The 20,488-nt window shown below is 42.4% G+C and overlaps 1 protein-coding gene across 1 annotated transcript in view; it reads right to left on the reverse strand.

Moving 5' to 3' along the window:
- Positions 1-20,488, reverse strand: part of MUC2 (mucin 2, oligomeric mucus/gel-forming) — a 139,562-nt gene that overhangs the window by 49,886 nt on the left and 69,188 nt on the right. Inside the window, exons 33-41 of the mRNA XM_088471030.1 lie at positions 17,817-17,843; positions 14,200-14,556; positions 13,849-13,995; positions 11,794-12,369; positions 9,637-10,344; positions 7,449-8,156; positions 5,273-5,980; positions 1,337-1,921; positions 141-803 (exon numbers count right to left, since the gene is read on the reverse strand). Of these exons, the coding sequence (XP_088327156.1) occupies positions 141-803; positions 1,337-1,921; positions 5,273-5,980; positions 7,449-8,156; positions 9,637-10,344; positions 11,794-12,369; positions 13,849-13,995; positions 14,200-14,556; positions 17,817-17,843 (4,479 nt within the window). The remainder of the gene's footprint in view (positions 1-140; positions 804-1,336; positions 1,922-5,272; positions 5,981-7,448; positions 8,157-9,636; positions 10,345-11,793; positions 12,370-13,848; positions 13,996-14,199; positions 14,557-17,816; positions 17,844-20,488) is intronic.

A 20,488-nucleotide genomic window follows, 5' to 3' on the forward strand; every position in this document is an offset into this window, starting at 1 on the left:
GAAGGGCTTAGATAATAGTTATATAGTAAATACTGCACTAGGTAATTATTAAGATACTTTAGTTTCAAATTGAATTTAATGCCCATTTTAAAGTTTTGTCTTTCATCCTGTGTGTTGGAACATATATTTTTTACTCTTACCGGATGTTGCAGATGTGGTCGCAGAAGTTATTGTAATTGCGGTCTTCGTGGTTGTTGGAGTTGTGGTCTCTGACTCAATATAGATTGTTGTTGGGGATGTAGTCACAGATGCTGTACTCTCAGTTGTGGTTGTTGGGGATGTAGTCACAGATGTACTTTCAGTTGTGGCGGTTGTGGTCTGTGTGGTGGTGGGAGTTGAAGACTCTGAAGTAGTTGTTATCTCAGGAGTAGTTGTAGATTCTGGAGGAGTTGTTGTTGTAGTAACCGTGGTTGTTGGTGTTGTTGTTACTGATGTTGTTGTACTCTGAGTTGTGGCAGTTGTGGTGGTTTCAGTGGTTGTAGATAAGCAGTGAGCTGGGAGTGGGAGACAGCAGTACACACTAATCTCATAGTTGTAACACACAGGCATGAACCCATCTTGGTCTTTGTTGTTACAGATGAGCCCATAGGAGACATCACATGTCAGTTTCTGCCCCAAGTCCTCCAGTGGTGAATCCGGGTATTTCTGTGCTCTGCAGGAAATGTTCTCTGGCTTCTCACACACATCATGGCCGGCATTCTTGATGTTCTCATAGGTCTCATAATCTCCTCCATTGGGGTCATATTTAGGATAACTCACATCAAACCAATCTGACCAGGAGCAGTCAGGGATACAGTCAGGTGCTGAAGAAAATATAAATACATCAGATATAGTATTTGTTAGATTTGTGAAATTGTATGTATAAAGTGAGGTCTAGAATCCTTAGCTGATCTTTATAGTATTAAACAATAGAAGGTAAACACAAGAGACAACAGAGGATAAACATTATGCTGTACCGTACTTCAGGTTATACAGATATTATATCTAATACAATTTACATGTGATGGCATAAATGGAGAGCTCCCCTCTAGGCTGTGGTAGGTAATGCTGTTAAAAAAAAACAAGATACAACTTTGAACAATTCTGTGCAAATATGTGAGCTCATATTGTACTCAATGGAAGGTTCCCTGCATTACTGTGTTATGATCTTGATTACATCTGAGATGGACAGGATTGCAAAACCGATTGTGTGCGGCTCTGCAAATACGTCCATCTCTGAATCAGGCCCTTTATCTTTAAATAAGTTTTGTTATTTACAATACAGATCTACCAGAATAACATGTGGATCACTGTGTTGTACAGGAAAAACTTTTTTGATCCCCCATTTCCTTCTTACTTGTAGTTGGAGGTGAGGTCTTTGTAGTGGATGGAGTTGTAGTTTCTGGAGTAGTCTCAGTAGTGATGGTTGTTGGTGATGTAGTCACAGATGTTGTACTCTCAGTAGTGGTGGTTGTGGTCTCTGTAGTGGTGGGCGTAGGTGTCTCTGGTGTAGTCATTATCTCAGGAGTTGTTGTAATCGTAGTAACAGTAGTAGGTTTTGTTGTTACTGACGTTGTTGTACTCTGCATTGTGGTTGTTGTGGTGGTTTGAAGGGATGTAGATAAGCAGTGAGCTGGGAGTGGGAGACAGCAGTACACCGTTATCTCATAGTTGTAACACACAGGCATGAACCCATCTTGGTCTTTGTTGTTACAGATGAGCCCATAGGAGACATCACATGTCAGTTTCTGCCCCAGGTCATCCAGTGGTCTATCCGGGTATTTCTGTGCTCTGCAGGAAATGTTCTCTGGCTTCTCACACACATCAAGGCCGGCATTCCTGATGTTCTCATAGGTCTCATAATCTCCTCCATTGGGTTTATATTTAGGATAACTCACATCAAACCACTCTGACCATGAGCAGTCAGGGATACAGTCAGGTGCTGAAGAAAATATAAATACATCAGATGTAGTCATTGTTTATATCTGTGAAATTGTATTCGCTAACTGAGAGATAGAATACTTAGATGATGTTCATGATACACAGTAACCCAATAGAATATGTGAACACAGGAGACAATAGAGGATAAACGTTATACTTCAGGTAATGCATATATCTCATACAAATGACAAGTAATAGTAGGGAAAGAGAGCGCCCCTCTAGGCTGTCATAGTGTAACCCCCCTTTACCCTCTAAAGGGACACCAGGTTACTAACTCCTATGTAATCTTTTTTTCCCACCCTTAAACTCATTGTTAAGTGGTGTACCTCCTATTACTATTAATTCAGTGCCTCCACCCAAGTATTTGTAGTAGACCGGGCCTACTTGGGAAAACCCAAATGAGAATAAACTCGCGCTTAAACTGCATGTTTATAATTTTACTTAAGCTCACAACTGACATTCGCAAATAATAACATCTTGTATAGACATTATGTAATCACATAACCCAATTACAATATGAGTGGTAAAATTTAACTGAACAGAGTAACATTCAATCCTTGTATATAAATTAATAACTTAGATGTATATAGTGGTAATACAAGTCATATTTTACTGTAACATCTGTGGTCATAAAGTAGTTGATACATTGCAAGTCCTCAACTTGTTTAATACGGGGTAAGTATTTTACACCACTGTCGCTTTGTAGTCCCTTTGACACTTGTCGATAATATGCTGTTCCTAACTTTTAGTTTATAAAAGTTTTGTTGTCGGAATATCCTTTGACGGTAACTTTTCTTGTATGCTGCTGTCTATATCCGCTGAAGGATAAATAAAGTTGATACATGTGTTGCAAATGTTTCTAAGAGAAAAGCATATAGTTATAAACCACCTCCTGAGTTTTGAAATATTTCCTGAGTCGGTAGTTTGCCTTATACCTTCAAATGTATTCTTATGCATATATATATATATATATATATATTTATTTATATATATATATATATATATATATATATATATGCATTTCCTCCTCCCCCAGTTATTTGCTAAGGCTAGTATTGTAGGGAAGTTTTTCCAGCTCAATGGCTGGTAGTACAAATGTCAGCCATCAATACTAGTGTTATTTTTCCCACTTACACTCCTGTGATACTAATGTATAGTTTGTGCAGAGATTGGAGTCTACTCTCTGATCAGCATTAGTATTCATACCACCACCTTTATGGAACTGCAGATTTCTCTGCCGGGGCTCTGTTGCCATCTCTACCTCAGCTGCCAATTAAAGAGAATATGGTGAGGCTTAAATACACTAACAGATTAACCTCAGCCTTGTCCGACAATAGCCTGCCTCCTTCCTACAGCTGCCACCTCTCATGTTTGGTTCCACTCCTCCGCTGGCCGCTACTGCTGCTATTCTGCCTCTGCCTCAATTTTATGAGCATACGTGCCCACCTTCTGGAATGCAGCCACTCAGTTGCAGTTATGGGCCATGACTCCGGCCTCTCACAGCCCCTGCTCACCGCCGATCCCACCATGCAGCTCCCCCATCGGGACCACTGCTGCTGCTCCATCCCCATGACCTCGGCCTCTGACCCGGCTCCTGGGACCAACACTACCGGTCACTCCACCAAAGTGCTGCACGGTGAGTGACTTACTGGGACACCGCTGTCAACCTGCTTCCACAGCTCCGGCTGGGCTCAATCTCCAAGTCCACCCCCTGTGCCCAGGAGCATATCTACCACTCAGCTGCCACCTGGGACATAGGGGGGTGAGAACTCCAGCCCTCTTAGTCTGCTGGCAGCTCCTCCTCTCTGTCTCTGTCCCTGCCCTTCTTTTTCTGATAGGAACCAAACCACACCCAGCTAAATCACTCCACCCTTCTTCTAGTGTGTGTGTTGAGACACATCCCACCAAAGAAAGAAGTACCATATAAACTTACATGTAACTACATGAAATAGATATACTGTACCTGTATACATAAATTATAGAAGGGCCATGTACATGAATACAATAAATACATTTATATACATATACTTTACCTCACAAATTGTACATTTATAAATATTACAATCATTTATGAGTACAGTACTTATTTTAACCCTTAACCAGGATTACAATAGGTACTGCAGTAAAAAAAGAGCTCCAAGTTTGAAGAATATTTTCCTCAGTTGGAGATTCTCTGCATTACTGTTGTATGTTTCAATTACACTACAATAAATTCCAAATGAAAGTAAATATTACCAAAGTTATAATGACATAGTAAGTACTGTGATATCACGTACCAACTGCTTTAATAATCTGTTTTATTAAATTATATTAAGTAAAAAAAAAAATAGATATCTTCAAAATGGCTCAATTTCTGCTCCATCCGGCTTACTGTACATTACCAAATAAAACATTGTCGGGGCAAAGCAACAGACACATTGTGACTCTCTAATAATTCTACTGGCACTTTCTTGCTGCAGCGATATCTTACTGTATCTTATACTGTGTGTGTGAATTTGTTACCTCTGCTATAACTATTGAACATTCCCGAATGTCACATGACACATAACATACTGCACTTTGCTTCTGATGCAGAATAAGCACTACACTAATATCTGTAGTGTAAATTGTGTGAATTTGTTCTGTGCTTCCTCAGACAAGTGAGGACACATATAAGCACCTGTGCAGATTTACTGTACGTGATTCTGCAACTTGTACCTGCTTGCGCCTGGATATTCGGGATTCAAATACAGTAAGGGCACACTAGCACAACTACAAGTAGATGCAGACCGGGGAATAGAAGCATATACACCTTGGGAAGCCGTTTTATTTGCAAATAGACAAACCACTTGTGATTGGCTATTTGCAAACCCTTTGCCGACACTGATTGTTTCTTTTGTTCATTGCTTGGCATGTATTATGCTATTGTACAGGTTATAAGTAAAACATTTTCTTTGTTTTCTACATTAGATGTGAAGATTTGTCTGCTGTATTAGAGATGTTGTAACAGTTTTATTGATACCTAGTTGTTTATGCATTAAGTGCATATAATATAAAAAGATTACAATATGAGTACAAGTGGGATGTAAGTGTCTGTGATGTGTTTCTAGCATAAACTAGACACATATGCTATTTCCCTTCCTGTCCACATATGGGTGAAAATATACAAATTTTGAGCGCAACTCTTTGAATTGAAAATGATGCTAATTTTACTGTCGACTGTTGCCACAACCCCTCTTTATCTTTGTTTTTTTTAATATTATACTTTCTTTTTTTTAATCAGATTTATTATTTGCAAAACAGATCTCCCAGAATAGAATGCAGATCACTGTGTTTTACAGGAAAAACTTTTGATCCCCTGTTTCTTTCTTACTTGTAGTTGGAAGTGTGGTCTTTGTAGTGGATGGAGTTGTAGTTTCTGGTGTAGTTTCAGTAGTGGTGCTTGTTGTTGAGGAAGACACAGATGGTGTTGCACTGAGAGTTGTGGTGCTTGTGGTCTCTGTAGTGGTGGGAGTTGTTTCTGAAGTAGTTGTAATATCTGGAATGGTTGAAGTCTCAGTAGTGGTGGTTGTTGGTGACGTAGTCACAGATGTTGTACTCTCAGTTGTAGTGGTTGTGGTCTTTGTAGTGGTGGGAGTAGATATCTCTGGAGTAGTTGTCTCGGGAGTAGTTGTAATCGTAGTAACAGTAGTTGTTGGTGTTGTTGTTACTGACGTTGTTGTACTCTGCGTTGTGGTTGTTGTGGTTTGAGGAGTTGTAGATATGCAGTAATCTGGTAGTGGGAGACAGCAGTACACCGTTATCTCATAGTTGTAACAAACAGGCATGAACCCATCTTGGTCTTTGTTGTTACAGATGAGCCCATAGGAAACATCACATGTCAGTATCTGCCCCAGGTCTTCCAGTGGTGTATCCGGGTATTTCTGTGCTCTGCAGGAAATGTTCTCTGGCTTCTCACACACATCATGGCCATCATTCCTGATGTTCTCATAGGTCTCATAATCTCCTCCATTGGGTTCATATTTAGGATAACTCACATCAAACCACTCTGACCACGAGCAGTCAGGGATACAGTCAGGTGCTGAAGAAAATATAAATACATCAGATGAAGTTATTGTTTATATCTGTGAAATTGTATTCGCCAACTGAGGTGTAGAATACTTAGATGATGTTTATTATACACAGTAAATCAATAGAATATGTGAACACAGGAGACAATAGAGGATAAACGTTATACTTCAGGTAATGCATATATCTCATACAAATGACAAGTAATAGTAGGGAAAGAGAGCGCCCCTCTAGGCTGTCATAGGTACTGCAGTAAAAAAAAGAGCTCCAAGTTTGAAGAATTTTTCACTCAGTTGGAGATTCTCTGCATTACTGTTGTATGTTTCAATTACATTGCAATAAATTCCAAATGAAAGTAAATATTACCAAAGTTATAATGACATAGTAAGTACTATGATATCACGTACCAACTGCTTTAATAATGTTTTATTAAATTATATTAAGTAAAAAAAAAAATAGATATCTTCAAAATGGCTCAATTTCTGCTCCATCCGGCTTACTGTACATTACCAAATAAAACATTGTCGGGGCAAAGCAACAGACACATTGTGACTCTCTAATACTTCTGTTGACGCTTTCTGGCTGCAGCGATATCTTACTGTATCTTATACTGTGTGTGTGAATTTGTTACCTCTGCTATAACTATTGAACATTCCCGAATGTCACATGACACATAACATACTACACTTTGCTTCTGATGCAGAATAAGCACTACACTAATATCTGTAGTGTAAATTGTGTGAATTTGTTCTGTGCTTCCTCAGACAAGTGAGGACACATATAAGCACCTGTGCAGATTTACTGTACGTGATTCTGCAACTAGTACCTGCTTGCGCCTGGATATTCGGGATTCAAATACAGTAAGGGCACACTTGCACAACTACAAGTAGATGCAGACCGGGGAATAGAAGCATATACACCTTGTGAAGCCGTTTTATTTGCAAATAGACAAACCACTTGTGATTGGCTATTTGCAAACCCTTTGCCGACACTGATTGTTTCTTTTGTTCATTGCTTGGCATGTATTATGCTATTGTACAGGTTATAAGTAAAACATTTTCTTTGTTTTCTACATTAGATGTGAAGATTTGTCTGCTGTATTAGAGATGTTGTAACAGTTTTATTGATACCTAGTTGTTTATGCATTAAGTGCATATAATATAAAAAGATTACAATATGAGTACAAGTGGGATGTAAGTGTCTGTGATGTGTTTCTAGCATAAACTAGACACATATGCTATTTCCCTTCCTGTCCACATATGGGTGAAAATATACAAATTTTGAGCGCAACTCTTTGAATTGAAAATGATGCTAATTTTACTGTCGACTGTTGCCACAACCCCTCTTTATCTTTGTTTTTTTTAATATTATACTTTCTTTTTTTTAATCAGATTTATTATTTGCAAAACAGATCTCCCAGAATAGAATGCAGATCACTGTGTTTTACAGGAAAAACTTTTGATCCCCTGTTTCTTTCTTACTTGTAGTTGGAAGTGTGGTCTTTGTAGTGGATGGAGTTGTAGTTTCTGGTGTAGTTTCAGTAGTGGTGCTTGTTGTTGAGGAAGACACAGATGGTGTTGCACTGAGAGTTGTGGTGCTTGTGGTCTCTGTAGTGGTGGGAGTTGTTTCTGAAGTAGTTGTAATATCTGGAATGGTTGAAGTCTCAGTAGTGGTGGTTGTTGGTGACGTAGTCACAGATGTTGTACTCTCAGTTGTAGTGGTTGTGGTCTTTGTAGTGGTGGGAGTAGATATCTCTGGAGTAGTTGTCTCGGGAGTAGTTGTAATCGTAGTAACAGTAGTTGTTGGTGTTGTTGTTACTGACGTTGTTGTACTCTGCGTTGTGGTTGTTGTGGTTTGAGGAGTTGTAGATATGCAGTAATCTGGTAGTGGGAGACAGCAGTACACCGTTATCTCATAGTTGTAACAAACAGGCATGAACCCATCTTGGTCTTTGTTGTTACAGATGAGCCCATAGGAAACATCACATGTCAGTATCTGCCCCAGGTCTTCCAGTGGTGTATCCGGGTATTTCTGTGCTCTGCAGGAAATGTTCTCTGGCTTCTCACACACATCATGGCCATCATTCCTGATGTTCTCATAGGTCTCATAATCTCCTCCATTGGGTTCATATTTAGGATAACTCACATCAAACCACTCTGACCACGAGCAGTCAGGGATACAGTCAGGTGCTGAAGAAAATATAAATACATCAGATGTAGTTATTGTTTATATCTGTGAAATTGTATTCGCCAACTGAGGTGTAGAATACTTAGATGATGTTTATTATACACAGTAAATCAATAGAATATGTGAACACAGGAGACAATAGAGGATAAACGTTATACTTCAGGTAATGCATATATCTCATACAAATGACAAGTAATAGTAGGGAAAGAGAGCGCCCCTCTAGGCTATCATAGGTACTGCAGTAAAAAAAAGAGCTCCAAGTTTGAAGAATTTTTCACTCAGTTGGAGATTCTCTGCATTACTGTTGTATGTTTCAATTACACTGCAATAAATTCCAAATGAAAGTAAATATTACCAAAGTTATAATGACATAGTAAGTACTATGATATCACGTACCAACTGCTTTAATAATGTTTTATTAAATTATATTAAGTAAAAAAAAAATAGATATCTTCAAAATGGCTCAATTTCTGCTCCATCCGGCTTACTGTACATTACCAAATAAAACATTGTCGGGGCAAAGCAACAGACACATTGTGACTCTCTAATACTTCTGTTGACACTTTCTGGCTGCAGCGATATCTTACTGTATCTTATACTGTGTGTGTGAATTTGTTACCTCTGCTATAACTATTGAACATTCCCGAATGTCACATGACACATAACATACTGCACTTTGCTTCTGATGCAGAATAAGCACTACACTAATATCTGTAGTGTAAATTGTGTGAATTTGTTCTGTGCTTCCTCAGACAAGTGAGGACACATATAAGCACCTGTGCAGATTTACTGTACGTGATTCTGCAACTTGTACCTGCTTGCGCCTGGATATTCGGATTCAAATACAGTAAGGGCACACTAGCACAACTACAAGTAGATGCAGACCGGGGAATAGAAGCATATACACCTTGTGAAGCCGTTTTATTTGCAAATAGACAAACCACTTGTGATTGGCTATTTGCAAACCCTTTGCCGTCACTGATTGTTTCTTTGTTCATTGCTTGGCATGTATTATGCTATTGTACAGGTTATAAGTAAAACATTTTCTTTGTTTTCTACATTAGATGTGAAGATTTGTCTGCTGTATTAGAGATGTTGTAACAGTTTTATTGATACCTAGTTGTTTATGCATTAAGTGCATATAATATAAAAAGATTACAATATGAGTACAAGTGGGATGTATGTGTCTGTGATGTGTTTCTAGCATAAACTAGACACATATGCTATTATTCCCTGCTGGAATACATCTTCCTGTCCACATATGGGTGAAAATATACAAATTTTGAGCGCAACTCTTTGAATTGAAAATTATGCTAATTTTACTGTCGACTGTTGCCACAACCCCTCTTTATCTTTGTTATTTTTTAATATTTACTTTTTTTTTTTGATCAGATTTGTTATTTGCAAAACTGATCTCCCAGAATAGAATGCAGATCACTGTGTTTTACAGGAAAAACTTTTGATCCCCTGTTTCTTTCTTACTTGTAGTTGGAAGTGTGGTCTTTGTAGTGGATGGAGTTGTAGTTTCTGGTGTAGTTTCAGTAGTGGTGCTTGTTGTTGAGGAAGACACAGATGGTGTTGCACTGAGAGTTGTGGTGCTTGTGGTCTCTATAGTGGTGGGAGTTGTTTCTGAAGTAGTTGTAATATCTGGAATGGTTGTAGTCTCAGTAGTGGTGGTTGTTGGTGACATAGTCACAGATGTTGTACTCTCAGTTGTCGTGGTTGTGGTCTCTGTAGTGGTGGGAGTAGATGTCTCTGGAGTAGTTGTCTCGGGAGTAGTTGTAATCATAGTAACAGTGCTTGTTGGTGTTGTTGTTACTGACGTTGTTGTACTCTGCGTTGTGGTTGTTGTGGTTTGAGGAGTTGTAGATATGCAGTAATCTGGTAGTGGGAGACAGCAGTACACCGTTATCTCATAGTTGTAACAAACAGGCATGAACCCATCTTGGTCTTTGTTGTTACAGATGAGCCCATAGGAGACATCACATGTCAGTATCTGCCCCAGGTCTTCCAGTGGTGTATCCGGGTATTTCTGTGCTCTGCAGGAAATGTTCTCTGGCTTCTCACACACATCATGGCCATCATTACTGATGTTCTCATAGGTCTCATAATCTCCTCCATTGGGTTCATATTTAGGATAACTCACATCAAACCACTCTGACCACGAGCAGTCAGGGATACAGTCAGGTGCTGAAGAAAATATAAATACATCAGATGTAGTTATTGTTTATATCTGTGAAATTGTATTCGCCAACTGAGGTGTAGAATACTTAGATGATGTTTATTAAACACAGTAAATCAATAGAATATGTGAACACAGGAGACAATAGAGGATAAACGTTATACTTCAGGTAATGCATATATCTCATACAAATGACAAGTAATAGTAGGGAAAGAAAGCGCCCCTCTAGGCTGTCATAGGTACTGCAGTAAAAAAATGAGCTATAAGTTTGAAGAATTTTTCACTCAGTTGGAGATTCTCTGCATTACTGTTGTATGTTTCAATTACACTGCAATAAATTCCAAATGAAAGTAAATATTACCAAAGTTATAATGACATAGTAAGTACTATGATATCACGTACCAACTGCTTTAATAATGTTTTATTAAATTATATTAAGTAAAAAAAAAAATAGATATCTTCAAAATGGCTCAATTTCTGCTCCATTCGGCTTACTGTACATTACCAAATAAAACATTGTCTGGGCCATGTAACAGACACATTGTGACTCTCTAATAGTTCTGTTGACGCTTTCTGGCTGCAGCAATATCTTACTGTATCTTATACTGTGTGTGTGAATTTGTTACCTCTGCTATAACTATTGAACATTCCCGAATGTCACATGACACATAACATACTACACTTTGCTTCTGATGCAGAATAAGCACTACACTAATTTGTGTACTGTAAATTGTGTGAATTTGTTCTGCGCTTCCTCAGACAAGTGAGGACACATATAAGCACCTGTGCAGATTTACTGTACGTGATTCTGCAACTTGTACCTGCTTGCGCCTTGATATTCTGGATTTAAATACAGCAAGGGCACACTAGCACAACTACAAGTAGATGCAGACCGGGGAATAGAAGCATATACACCTTGGGAAGCCGTATTATTTGCAAATAGAAAAACCACCTGTGATTGGCTATTTGCAAACCCTTTGCCGACACTGTGTTTCATTTGTTCATTGCTTGGCATGTATTATGCTATTGTACAGGTTATAAGTAAAACATTTTCTTTGTTTTCTACATTAGATGTGAAGATATGTCTGCTGTATTAGAGATGTTGTAACAGTTTTATTGATACCTACTGTAGTTGTGCATATGCATTAACTGCATATAAAATAAAAAAAGATTACAATATGAGTACAAGTGGGATGTATGTGTCTGTGATGTCTTTCTAGCATAAACTAGACACATATGCTATTATTCCCTGCTGGGATACATCTTCCTGTCCACATATGGCTGAAAATATGCTAATTTTTCTGTTGACTGTTGCCACAACCCCTCTTTTTCTTTGGTTTTTTAAAAATTATACATTTTTTTATTAGATTTGTTATTTGCAAAACAGATCTCCCAGAATAGAATGCAGATCACTGTGTTTTACAGGAAAAACTTTTGAACCCCTGTTTCTTTCTTACTTGTGGTTGGAGGTGAGGTCTTTGTAGTGGATGGAGTTGTAGTTTCTGGAGTAGTCTCAGTAGTGATAGTTGTTAGTGACGTAGTCACAGATGTTGTACTCTCAGTTGTGGTGGTTGTGGTCTCTGTAGTGGTGGGCGTAGGTGTCTCTGGTGGAGTCGTTATCTCAGGAGTAGTTGTAATTGTAGTAACAGTAGTAGGTGTTGTTGTTACTGACGTTGTTGTACTCTGCGTTGTGGTAGTTTGAAGGGATGTAGATAAGCAGTGAGCTGGGAGTGGGAGACAGCAGTACACCGTTATCTCATAGTTGTAACACACAGGCATAAACCCATCTTGGTCTTTGTTGTTACAGATGAGCCCATAGGAGACATCACATGTCAGTATCTGCCCCAGGTCTTCCAGTGGTGTATCCGGGTATTTCTGTGCTCTGCAGGAAATGTTCTCTGGCTTCTCACACACATCATGGCCATCATTCCTGATGTTCTCATAGGTCTCATAATCTCCTCCATTGGGTTCATATTTAGGATAACTCACATCAAACCACTCTGACCACGAGCAGTCAGGGATACAGTCAGGTGCTGAAGAAAATATAAATACATCAGATGTAGTTATTGTTTATATCTGTGAAATTGTATTCGCCAACTGAGGTGTAGAATACTTAGATGATGTTTATTAAACACAGTAAATCAATAGAATATGTGAACACAGGAGACAATATAGGATAAAGGTTATACTTCAGGTAATACATATATCTCATACAAATGACAAGTAATAGTAGGGAAAGAGAGCGCCCCTCTAGGCTGTCATAGGTACTGCAGTAAAAAAAGAGCTCCAAGTTTGAAGAATTTTTCACTCAGTTGGAGATTCTCTGCATTACTGTTGTATGTTTCAATTACACTGCAATAAATTCCAAATGAAAGTAAATATTACCAAAGTTATAATGACATAGTAAGTACTGTGATATCACATACCAACTGCTTTAATAATCTGTTTTATTACATTTCATTAAGTTTAAAAAAAATAGATATCTTCAAAATGGCTCAATTTCTGCTCCATCCTACTTACTGTACATTAACAATTAAAATATTGTCTGGGCAAAGCAACAGTCACATTGTGACTCTCTAATAGTTCTACTGGCACTTTCTGGCTGCAGCGATATCTTTTCCTGTATCTTATACTGTGTGTTAGTGCTGCGTAATTTTTATACATCTGCTCTAACTATTGAACATTCCCGAATGTCACATGACACATAACATACTACACTTTGCTTCTGATGCAGAATAAGCACTACACTAATATCTGTAGTGTAAATTGTGTGAATTTGTTCTGTGCTTCCTCAGACAAGTGAGGACACATATAAGCACCTGTGCAGATTTACTGTACGTGATTCTGCAACTTGTACCTGCTTGCGCCTGGATATTCGGGATTCAAATACAGTAAGGGCACACTAGCACAACTACAAGTAGATGCAGACCGGGGAATAGAAGCATATACACCTTGGGAAGCCGTTTTATTTGCAAATAGACAAACCACTTGTGATTGGCTATTTGCAAACCCTTTGCCGACACTGATTGTTTCTTTTGTTCATTGCTTGGCATGTATTATGCTATTGTACAGGTTATAAGTAAAACAATTTCTTTGTTTTCTACATTAGATGTGAAGATTTGTCTGCTGTATTAGAGATGTTGTAACAGTTTTATTGATACCTAGTTGTTTATGCATTAAGTGCATATAATATAAAAAGATTACAATATGAGTACAAGTGGGATGTAAGTGTCTGTGATGTGTTTCTAGCATAAACTAGACACATATGCTATTTCCCTTCCTGTCCACATATGGGTGAAAATATACAAATTTTGAGCGCAACTCTTTGAATTGAAAATGATGCTAATTTTACTGTCGACTGTTGCCACAACCCCTCTTTATCTTTGTTTTTTTTAATATTATACTTTCTTTTTTTTAATCAGATTTATTATTTGCAAAACAGATCTCCCAGAATAGAATGCAGATCACTGTGTTTTACAGGAAAAACTTTTGATCCCCTGTTTCTTTCTTACTTGTAGTTGGAAGTGTGGTCTTTGTAGTGGATGGAGTTGTAGTTTCTGGTGTAGTTTCAGTAGTGGTGCTTGTTGTTGAGGAAGACACAGATGGTGTTGCACTGAGAGTTGTGGTGCTTGTGGTCTCTGTAGTGGTGGGAGTTGTTTCTGAAGTAGTTGTAATATCTGGAATGGTTGAAGTCTCAGTAGTGGTGGTTGTTGGTGACGTAGTCACAGATGTTGTACTCTCAGTTGTCGTGGTTGTGGTCTTTGTAGTGGTGGGAGTAGATATCTCTGGAGTAGTTGTCTCGGGAGTAGTTGTAATCGTAGTAACAGTAGTTGTTGGTGTTGTTGTTACTGACGTTGTTGTACTCTGCGTTGTGGTTGTTGTGGTTTGAGGAGTTGTAGATATGCAGTAATCTGGTAGTGGGAGACAGCAGTACACCGTTATCTCATAGTTGTAACAAACAGGCATGAACCCATCTTGGTCTTTGTTGTTACAGATGAGCCCATAGGAGACATCACATGTCAGTATCTGCCCCAGGTCTTCCAGTGGTGTATCCGGGTATTTCTGTGCTCTGCAGGAAATGTTCTCTGGCTTCTCACACACATCATGGCCATCATTCCTGATGTTCTCATAGGTCTCATAATCTCCTCCATTGGGTTCATATTTAGGATAACTCACATCAAACCACTCTGACCACGAGCAGTCAGGGATACAGTCAGGTGCTGAAGAAAATATAAATACATCAGATGTATTTATAGCTATGAATTCAAAAATGGAAAACATTTATAGCTGTATAGCTGCCTATTAACATTTAAATATGAAAAGAATAGTAAAGCCACCCTTGGTGTTCATAAAAGGACCTAAAATAGGTGTCTTCTCAGTCAAAGTATCTCTCACAGCGAGTTCAAAACTTCATCATCGGAGGCCATACAGCCTTCGACGATGAATAGGCCCCTTAGTCACTGTCTTTTCTTATCTTTGTCTGTGAATTTATTCATTTCTGTGAGCTTGGTTTCCGATGTAAATTTTTGTTCAGTGATCTTAATATTTTGAATTTAACAGCTGCTGTTACAAGTACTACTTGTGTGGTTGTCTAATCTGCTCAGGGGTTCAGATGGAAACACGAAAATAAGGGGTTTATTTACTAAGCGGCAGCCTGTAGTAGCCACTGCTTCACGACGTGTTTAAGCCTTACATTTAAAAGGGAACCCCAGAGCATTACTCTTTTACATTTCAGGATTAAACACACCAAGAAGCACAGAATAAACCTCAAACTAGGTGCATCCCAAGCCTAGGACCAGCAGCAGTGTTTGGGGCACTTGGCGGGCAGCGGTGTGGCACTGGCTTCCGTGATCGAAGCTCAGCTCCGATCACATAGTTCAGCATGCAGCAGACGGGCAGCTGGCAGTTGTAGCGGGGAACATAGAGTGAGTAGCGAACAGCAAGTGAAATGGCCACTGGGGGGCTGCGCACGCCCAGCCACAGCAGTTCCATCTCCCATGGGTCTTTGCGGAGTCCTGGACCAGCGGGCTGCACGGACTGACAACTATAGGAGCGGACGGTGGAATGCAGATGTATTCTCATCAATCACTTCACAGTCAGCCTGGCAAAGAGAGCTCTGTAAAAATGTAGTTTTGACTAAGGGCCTGATTCAGCAAGGAACGTAGTTGCATATAAGCACACAATTGGTCGATTAAGTTGCATGCGTATGCATCACAGTGCGCATAGGCGAGCTAGAAGCTGCGTTAGGAATTGTGATCGCAGAGGGTACACAGACCGATGGCAGAGTGATTGATAGGAAGTGCCGTTTGTGGGTGGTGACAGGGGTGTGTGGTCAGGTGAATGCAGGTGTGCCAGTGCATTTCAATGCCGTTGCATGGACGTGCATAAATTATCCACTGCGATACTAGATGCCGTCTGAGACCTCATACCGTGCACAAAAGTAAGCAATTCCTGAGTAAGGTCTGGGCTTCCCTAACTGTCCAATGTTACTCGATGTTACCGATTGTTTTACTATGTTGGTCAAGTATATGGATGTGAGCAAGGGGAAGTGGGCATCTTTATGTCAGGCTTCAATCTCAGGGCCTGATTCAGACCCGGTCACAAGGCTGCATTCGCACGCAGCCTGTCGATGTTTGCATATACATCTCAGTGCACGAACCAGCTGCTGCGATCGGGAATCGACCGCAGCGAGCACACAGAGGCTTCATACAGTGATTGACAAGAAGTGACCATTTGAGGGTGGTGACGGGGTGTGGTCAGAGAAACGCAGGCATGCCTGGGCGTCTAGATGCCATTTCATGGGCAGTCATAATTAGGCCCCAGTGACGGCATACGCATCCTGATGTCTAGTTACACACACAAACATTAGCAATGTCTGTGGCAGGGTCAGGTCAACCACAACTTGTGCGTGTGGGTCCGATGGTCCCCGATGTTACCGATGTTTTCGATGTCTGGCGAGAACGTCAGTGAAGGGAAGTAGGCGGCATTATGTAGTGTTGGGTGTCTACTTATTGTGCTGCGGTTACATTGCGTATGCGGGCATTAGTATATTTTCACATCGACAAGCTGTGTGCGAACGCAGCCTTGCGACCGGGTCTGAATCAGGCCCTCAATGCGAATGCAAACATTTACATGTCAACGCTGATAGTAGCAACTGCGTTGCATGCGTATATAAGCAGAATAGCGATCCATTGGGAATCAAACTCAAGTCAGCTCAGCATGTATGTATGAGGGATTCTGAGCTAAATGCTCTGAGGGTTGCTCTGTGTGCTGGCTGGTTGAGGGGTGATGGGTGTTGCTGGCTCAGCTGCTGCTGTGAGCTGTGCTCAGCAGCTGGGTGAGGGGTGTTGACATGTAGGGGTGTATCTAGGGGTCTGTGCGCCCCTGGCAAAATAATGGACTAGCGCCCCCCTCCCTCCAAATTTCCTGAATAATTTTATTCTGTCTCCCCAGCCACCCCCCTTCATTCTACACAGTCTTTCCCCCTTCTCTCCCCAGCCATTAGCCTTCCACTTTCTGTGTCCCCAGCATTCTCTTTTCTCTGTCCCCTGCCAAACCCTTCTGTGTCCCCAGGCATCCCCCTTTATTCTCCACAGCCTTTCCCCCTTCTCTCTCCCCAGCCATCTCTTTTCTGTGTCCCCAGGCATCCCCCTTCATTTTCCACAGCCTTCCCCCCTTCTCTCTCCCCAGCCATCTCTTTTTTGTGTCCAAAGGCATCCCCCTTCTGCTTCTCCCCCCACATCCAGCCCCTGCATACCACACAGATACTTACCATACCTTCCGATGTGGTATGGCTGCGGCAGGCTCCTCAGTGAGAGCAGCAATGCGGCGCTCGTGACGTCATAACGTCACGCGCGCCTTGTGTAAAAAAAACTTTATTAATCATCTGCTCTGTGCTCACTGCTCAGCTCCTCCACAGAGGACGAGGCCACGCAATGGTGGAGCTCCAGCTGCTGGCACACAATGGGCTCTGTCAGAGTCATGCCGCCGCCCTCCTCCCAAAACTCCCTCCCCGGGCATCCGATCTCCGGCTCCTGCAGCATACCGACCCAGACTCCCACACTAGAGAACACCTTCATCTCCGCTCTGTCCCCTTGGTGGCAGCCGCAGCATCGTGGGCCTGGCCTAGCACCCTCAGTGCCCCAGCCGAGCCTCCCCCCGGCCGGTGCATGCGGGTGGCTACAGAGGCGTATCTATCCCGTAGCTGCAGGTGACACCACTGGGCGGTGCCCCCCTTTTGGCTGCCGCCCCTGGCGAGTGCCATCCTGGCCAATGGGTAGATACGCCCCTGTTGACATGCTGCTAGGTGAGGGGTGCTGACATGCTGTGTTGGGAGAAGTTTGCTGGGTGAAGTGTGCTGACATGCTGTGCTGGGAGAGGGGTGCTGACATGCTGTGCTGGGAGTGGGGTGCTGAGAGAAGGGTGCTGACATGTTGTACTATGAGAGGGGTGCTGGGTGAGGGGTGCTGACATGCAGTGCTGGGAGATGGGTGCTGGGTGAGGGGTGCTGACATGCCATGCTCGGAGATGGGTGCTGACATGTTGCGCTGGGAGAGAAGTGGTGGGTGTAGGGTGCTGTGCTGGGAGATGGATGCTGTGCTGGGGATACAGTCAATATCCCAGCATCAGGATGCCATTGCTTAGAATACCGGCACCGGAATCCTGACACCTGTCAGAATCCCTGCACCGGAATCTCGACCGCCGGCATTCCGAAGGTAAGTAGCAGGGTTAGGGGGAGGGCTAGGGTTAGGGTTACAGGTTAAGGTTAGGCACTAGTGGAGGATTAGGGGTTAAATTAGGCACTAAGGGGGGAGGGTTAGGTTTAGGGTGGGGGAAGTTAGGCTTAGGCACTATGGGGGAAGTTAGGTTTGGGCACCGAGGAGGGAGGGTTAGGATACCTACCGACATGTCAGCATCGGGATTTTGACCACCGGGATCTCGAGCACCAGCATCCCGTACCTAACCCCTGTGCTGGGAGAGAGTTGCTGTGTGAGGGGTGCTGACATGCTGTATTGGGAGAGGGGTGCTGAGTGAGGGGTGCTGACATGCTGTGCTGGGAGATGGGTGCTGGATGAGATGTGCTGTCCTGGAGAGGGGTGCTGTGATGTGTGAGGGGTGCTGTGCAGTGAGGGGAGAGCTTGAGGTGCTGTGCAGTGAGGGGAGAGCTTGAGGTGCTGTGCAGTGAGAGGAGAGCTTGAGGTGCTGTGCAGTGAGGGGAGAGCTTGAGGTGCTGTGCAGTGAGGGGAGAACTTGAGGTGCTGTGCAGTGAGGGGAGAGCTTGAGGTGCTGTGCAGTGAGGGGAGAGCTTGGGGTGCTGTGCAGTGAGGGGAGAACTTGAGGTGCTGTGCAGTGAGGGGAGAGCTTGAGGTGCTGTGCAGTGAGGGGGGAGCTTGAGGTGCTGTGCAGTGAGGGGAGAGCTTGAGGTGCTGTGCAGTGAGGGGAGAGCTTCAGGTGCTGTGCAGTGAGGGGAGAGCTTGAGGTGCTGTGCAGTGAGGGGAGAGCTTGGGGTGCTGTGCAGTGATGGGAGAACTTGAGGTGCTGTGCAGTGAGGGGAGAGCTTGGGTGCTGTGCAGTGAGGGGAGAGCTTGAGGCGCTGTGCAGTGAGGGGAGAGCCTGGGGTGCTGTGCAGTGAGGGCAGAACGTGCCCTATAGAATGTCAGATGCGCTGCACTAATGAGAAAAGATAGCAGGAGCAGGATAGCTGTAATGGCAGATGGCTGAAGAGGAGCCTGACACAGAGAGAGGAACATCAAGAACCTGAAAAGGATGCCCTGGAGAAGACAGAAGAAGCATACAGTTAAAAAAAAAAAAGATATGTGTTTTATTGTAAATGTTTTTACACAAGAAATAAAAAATAAAATACTAGGCTGGGGCTGGAGTCACAAAAGGGGGATGTGAGCACAGCACAATGGGTGAAGGTGAGCACAGCACAGCGATATCGTGCCCCCTTCTGTGATGCCACACCCCTATTCGGGGTCCAACATAGAGGGAGAGGGGAGGGGCATCAGCCAAAATCTTACTTAGGGCACTAATTTGGCTAGGGTTGGCTCTGCCTCAGTGTGTCAGTTGTACCGCAGCATTACATCATTTATTTAAACGGATCCAGCACAGCACCAGGTGGACCCTTTCTGCTGAGGATTTTCATCTGAACCCCTGAGCAGAGTGCAGACCAACACCGACCATGTAATAGCAACTGTAACATTGTAAGTATCTTGATCCTGTTAATAAATGCATTTTTTATTTTTAATTACTGAAAGAACCATGGGCCTGATTCAGACCCACTCGCGAGCGGCTGTCCACTCACAAGTGGGTCGATGGTGTGCACTGCGCATGCGCACGACGGAGGGAGCTCCGTCGTGCGCATGCGCGAGACGCGACGAGCGAAGGACTTTCCTTCGCTCGTTGTGTCTGATCAAAGGGGGCGTGCTGTCGATGTTGATTGACAGCACGCCCCCTTTGGTGGGCGTGCCGGGAGCGTGCCTGCCAGACGGAGGCGTTCCCAAGGGAACGCCTACCGTCAGAAGCCGGCCCCACTGACATCACTAGTGATGTCAGTGGGAGTGATTTTGGCTCTGATAGAGCCAAAATCACTCCTGGCCTTGCGGTTGAGAAACTCAACCGTAGGCTTCAGCTCGCACTGGCGATGGTCGCGATGGTCAAGACCATCGCGACCATCATCCTGCACGCTCATATATGCTGTGGGTGGTGACCCACAGCTATACGAGCGTCCAGGAGGACGCTCCATATTTATGGAGGTGGGCCCTGATTCAGAGCGAGCGCTCTGGTCAGAGCGTCCGGCTCTGAATCAGGGCCCATATCTTTATTGCATATACTGTCAGTGCTTCCTTACATAATAACTACAATTTCTGCAGCACCAGGATACAAATCCATCACATGATCATCTTTCCTACAAGCTGACTATTTCAGTTATTAAAGGCCAATTTATTCTAACATGAAAGGATATTTGACCAATTCGATATTATTCTCAATCCATTATTAGGCCATTAATCAACTCCATTTACAACTCTCACATATACATTTTGAAGGGATTTTTAAATATACTTTTTCCATGTTCATCTGTTTACAGATCTGGCTATTCTTATATGGATAGGGGGTTTGACCAATATTAATTAAATCACCAAATTCTGACTT

This window comes from Taudactylus pleione, unplaced genomic scaffold (genome assembly GCF_031769625.1).
Source record: "Taudactylus pleione unplaced genomic scaffold, aTauple2 ptg000109l, whole genome shotgun sequence".
Lineage (NCBI taxonomy): Eukaryota > Metazoa > Chordata > Amphibia > Anura > Myobatrachidae > Taudactylus > Taudactylus pleione.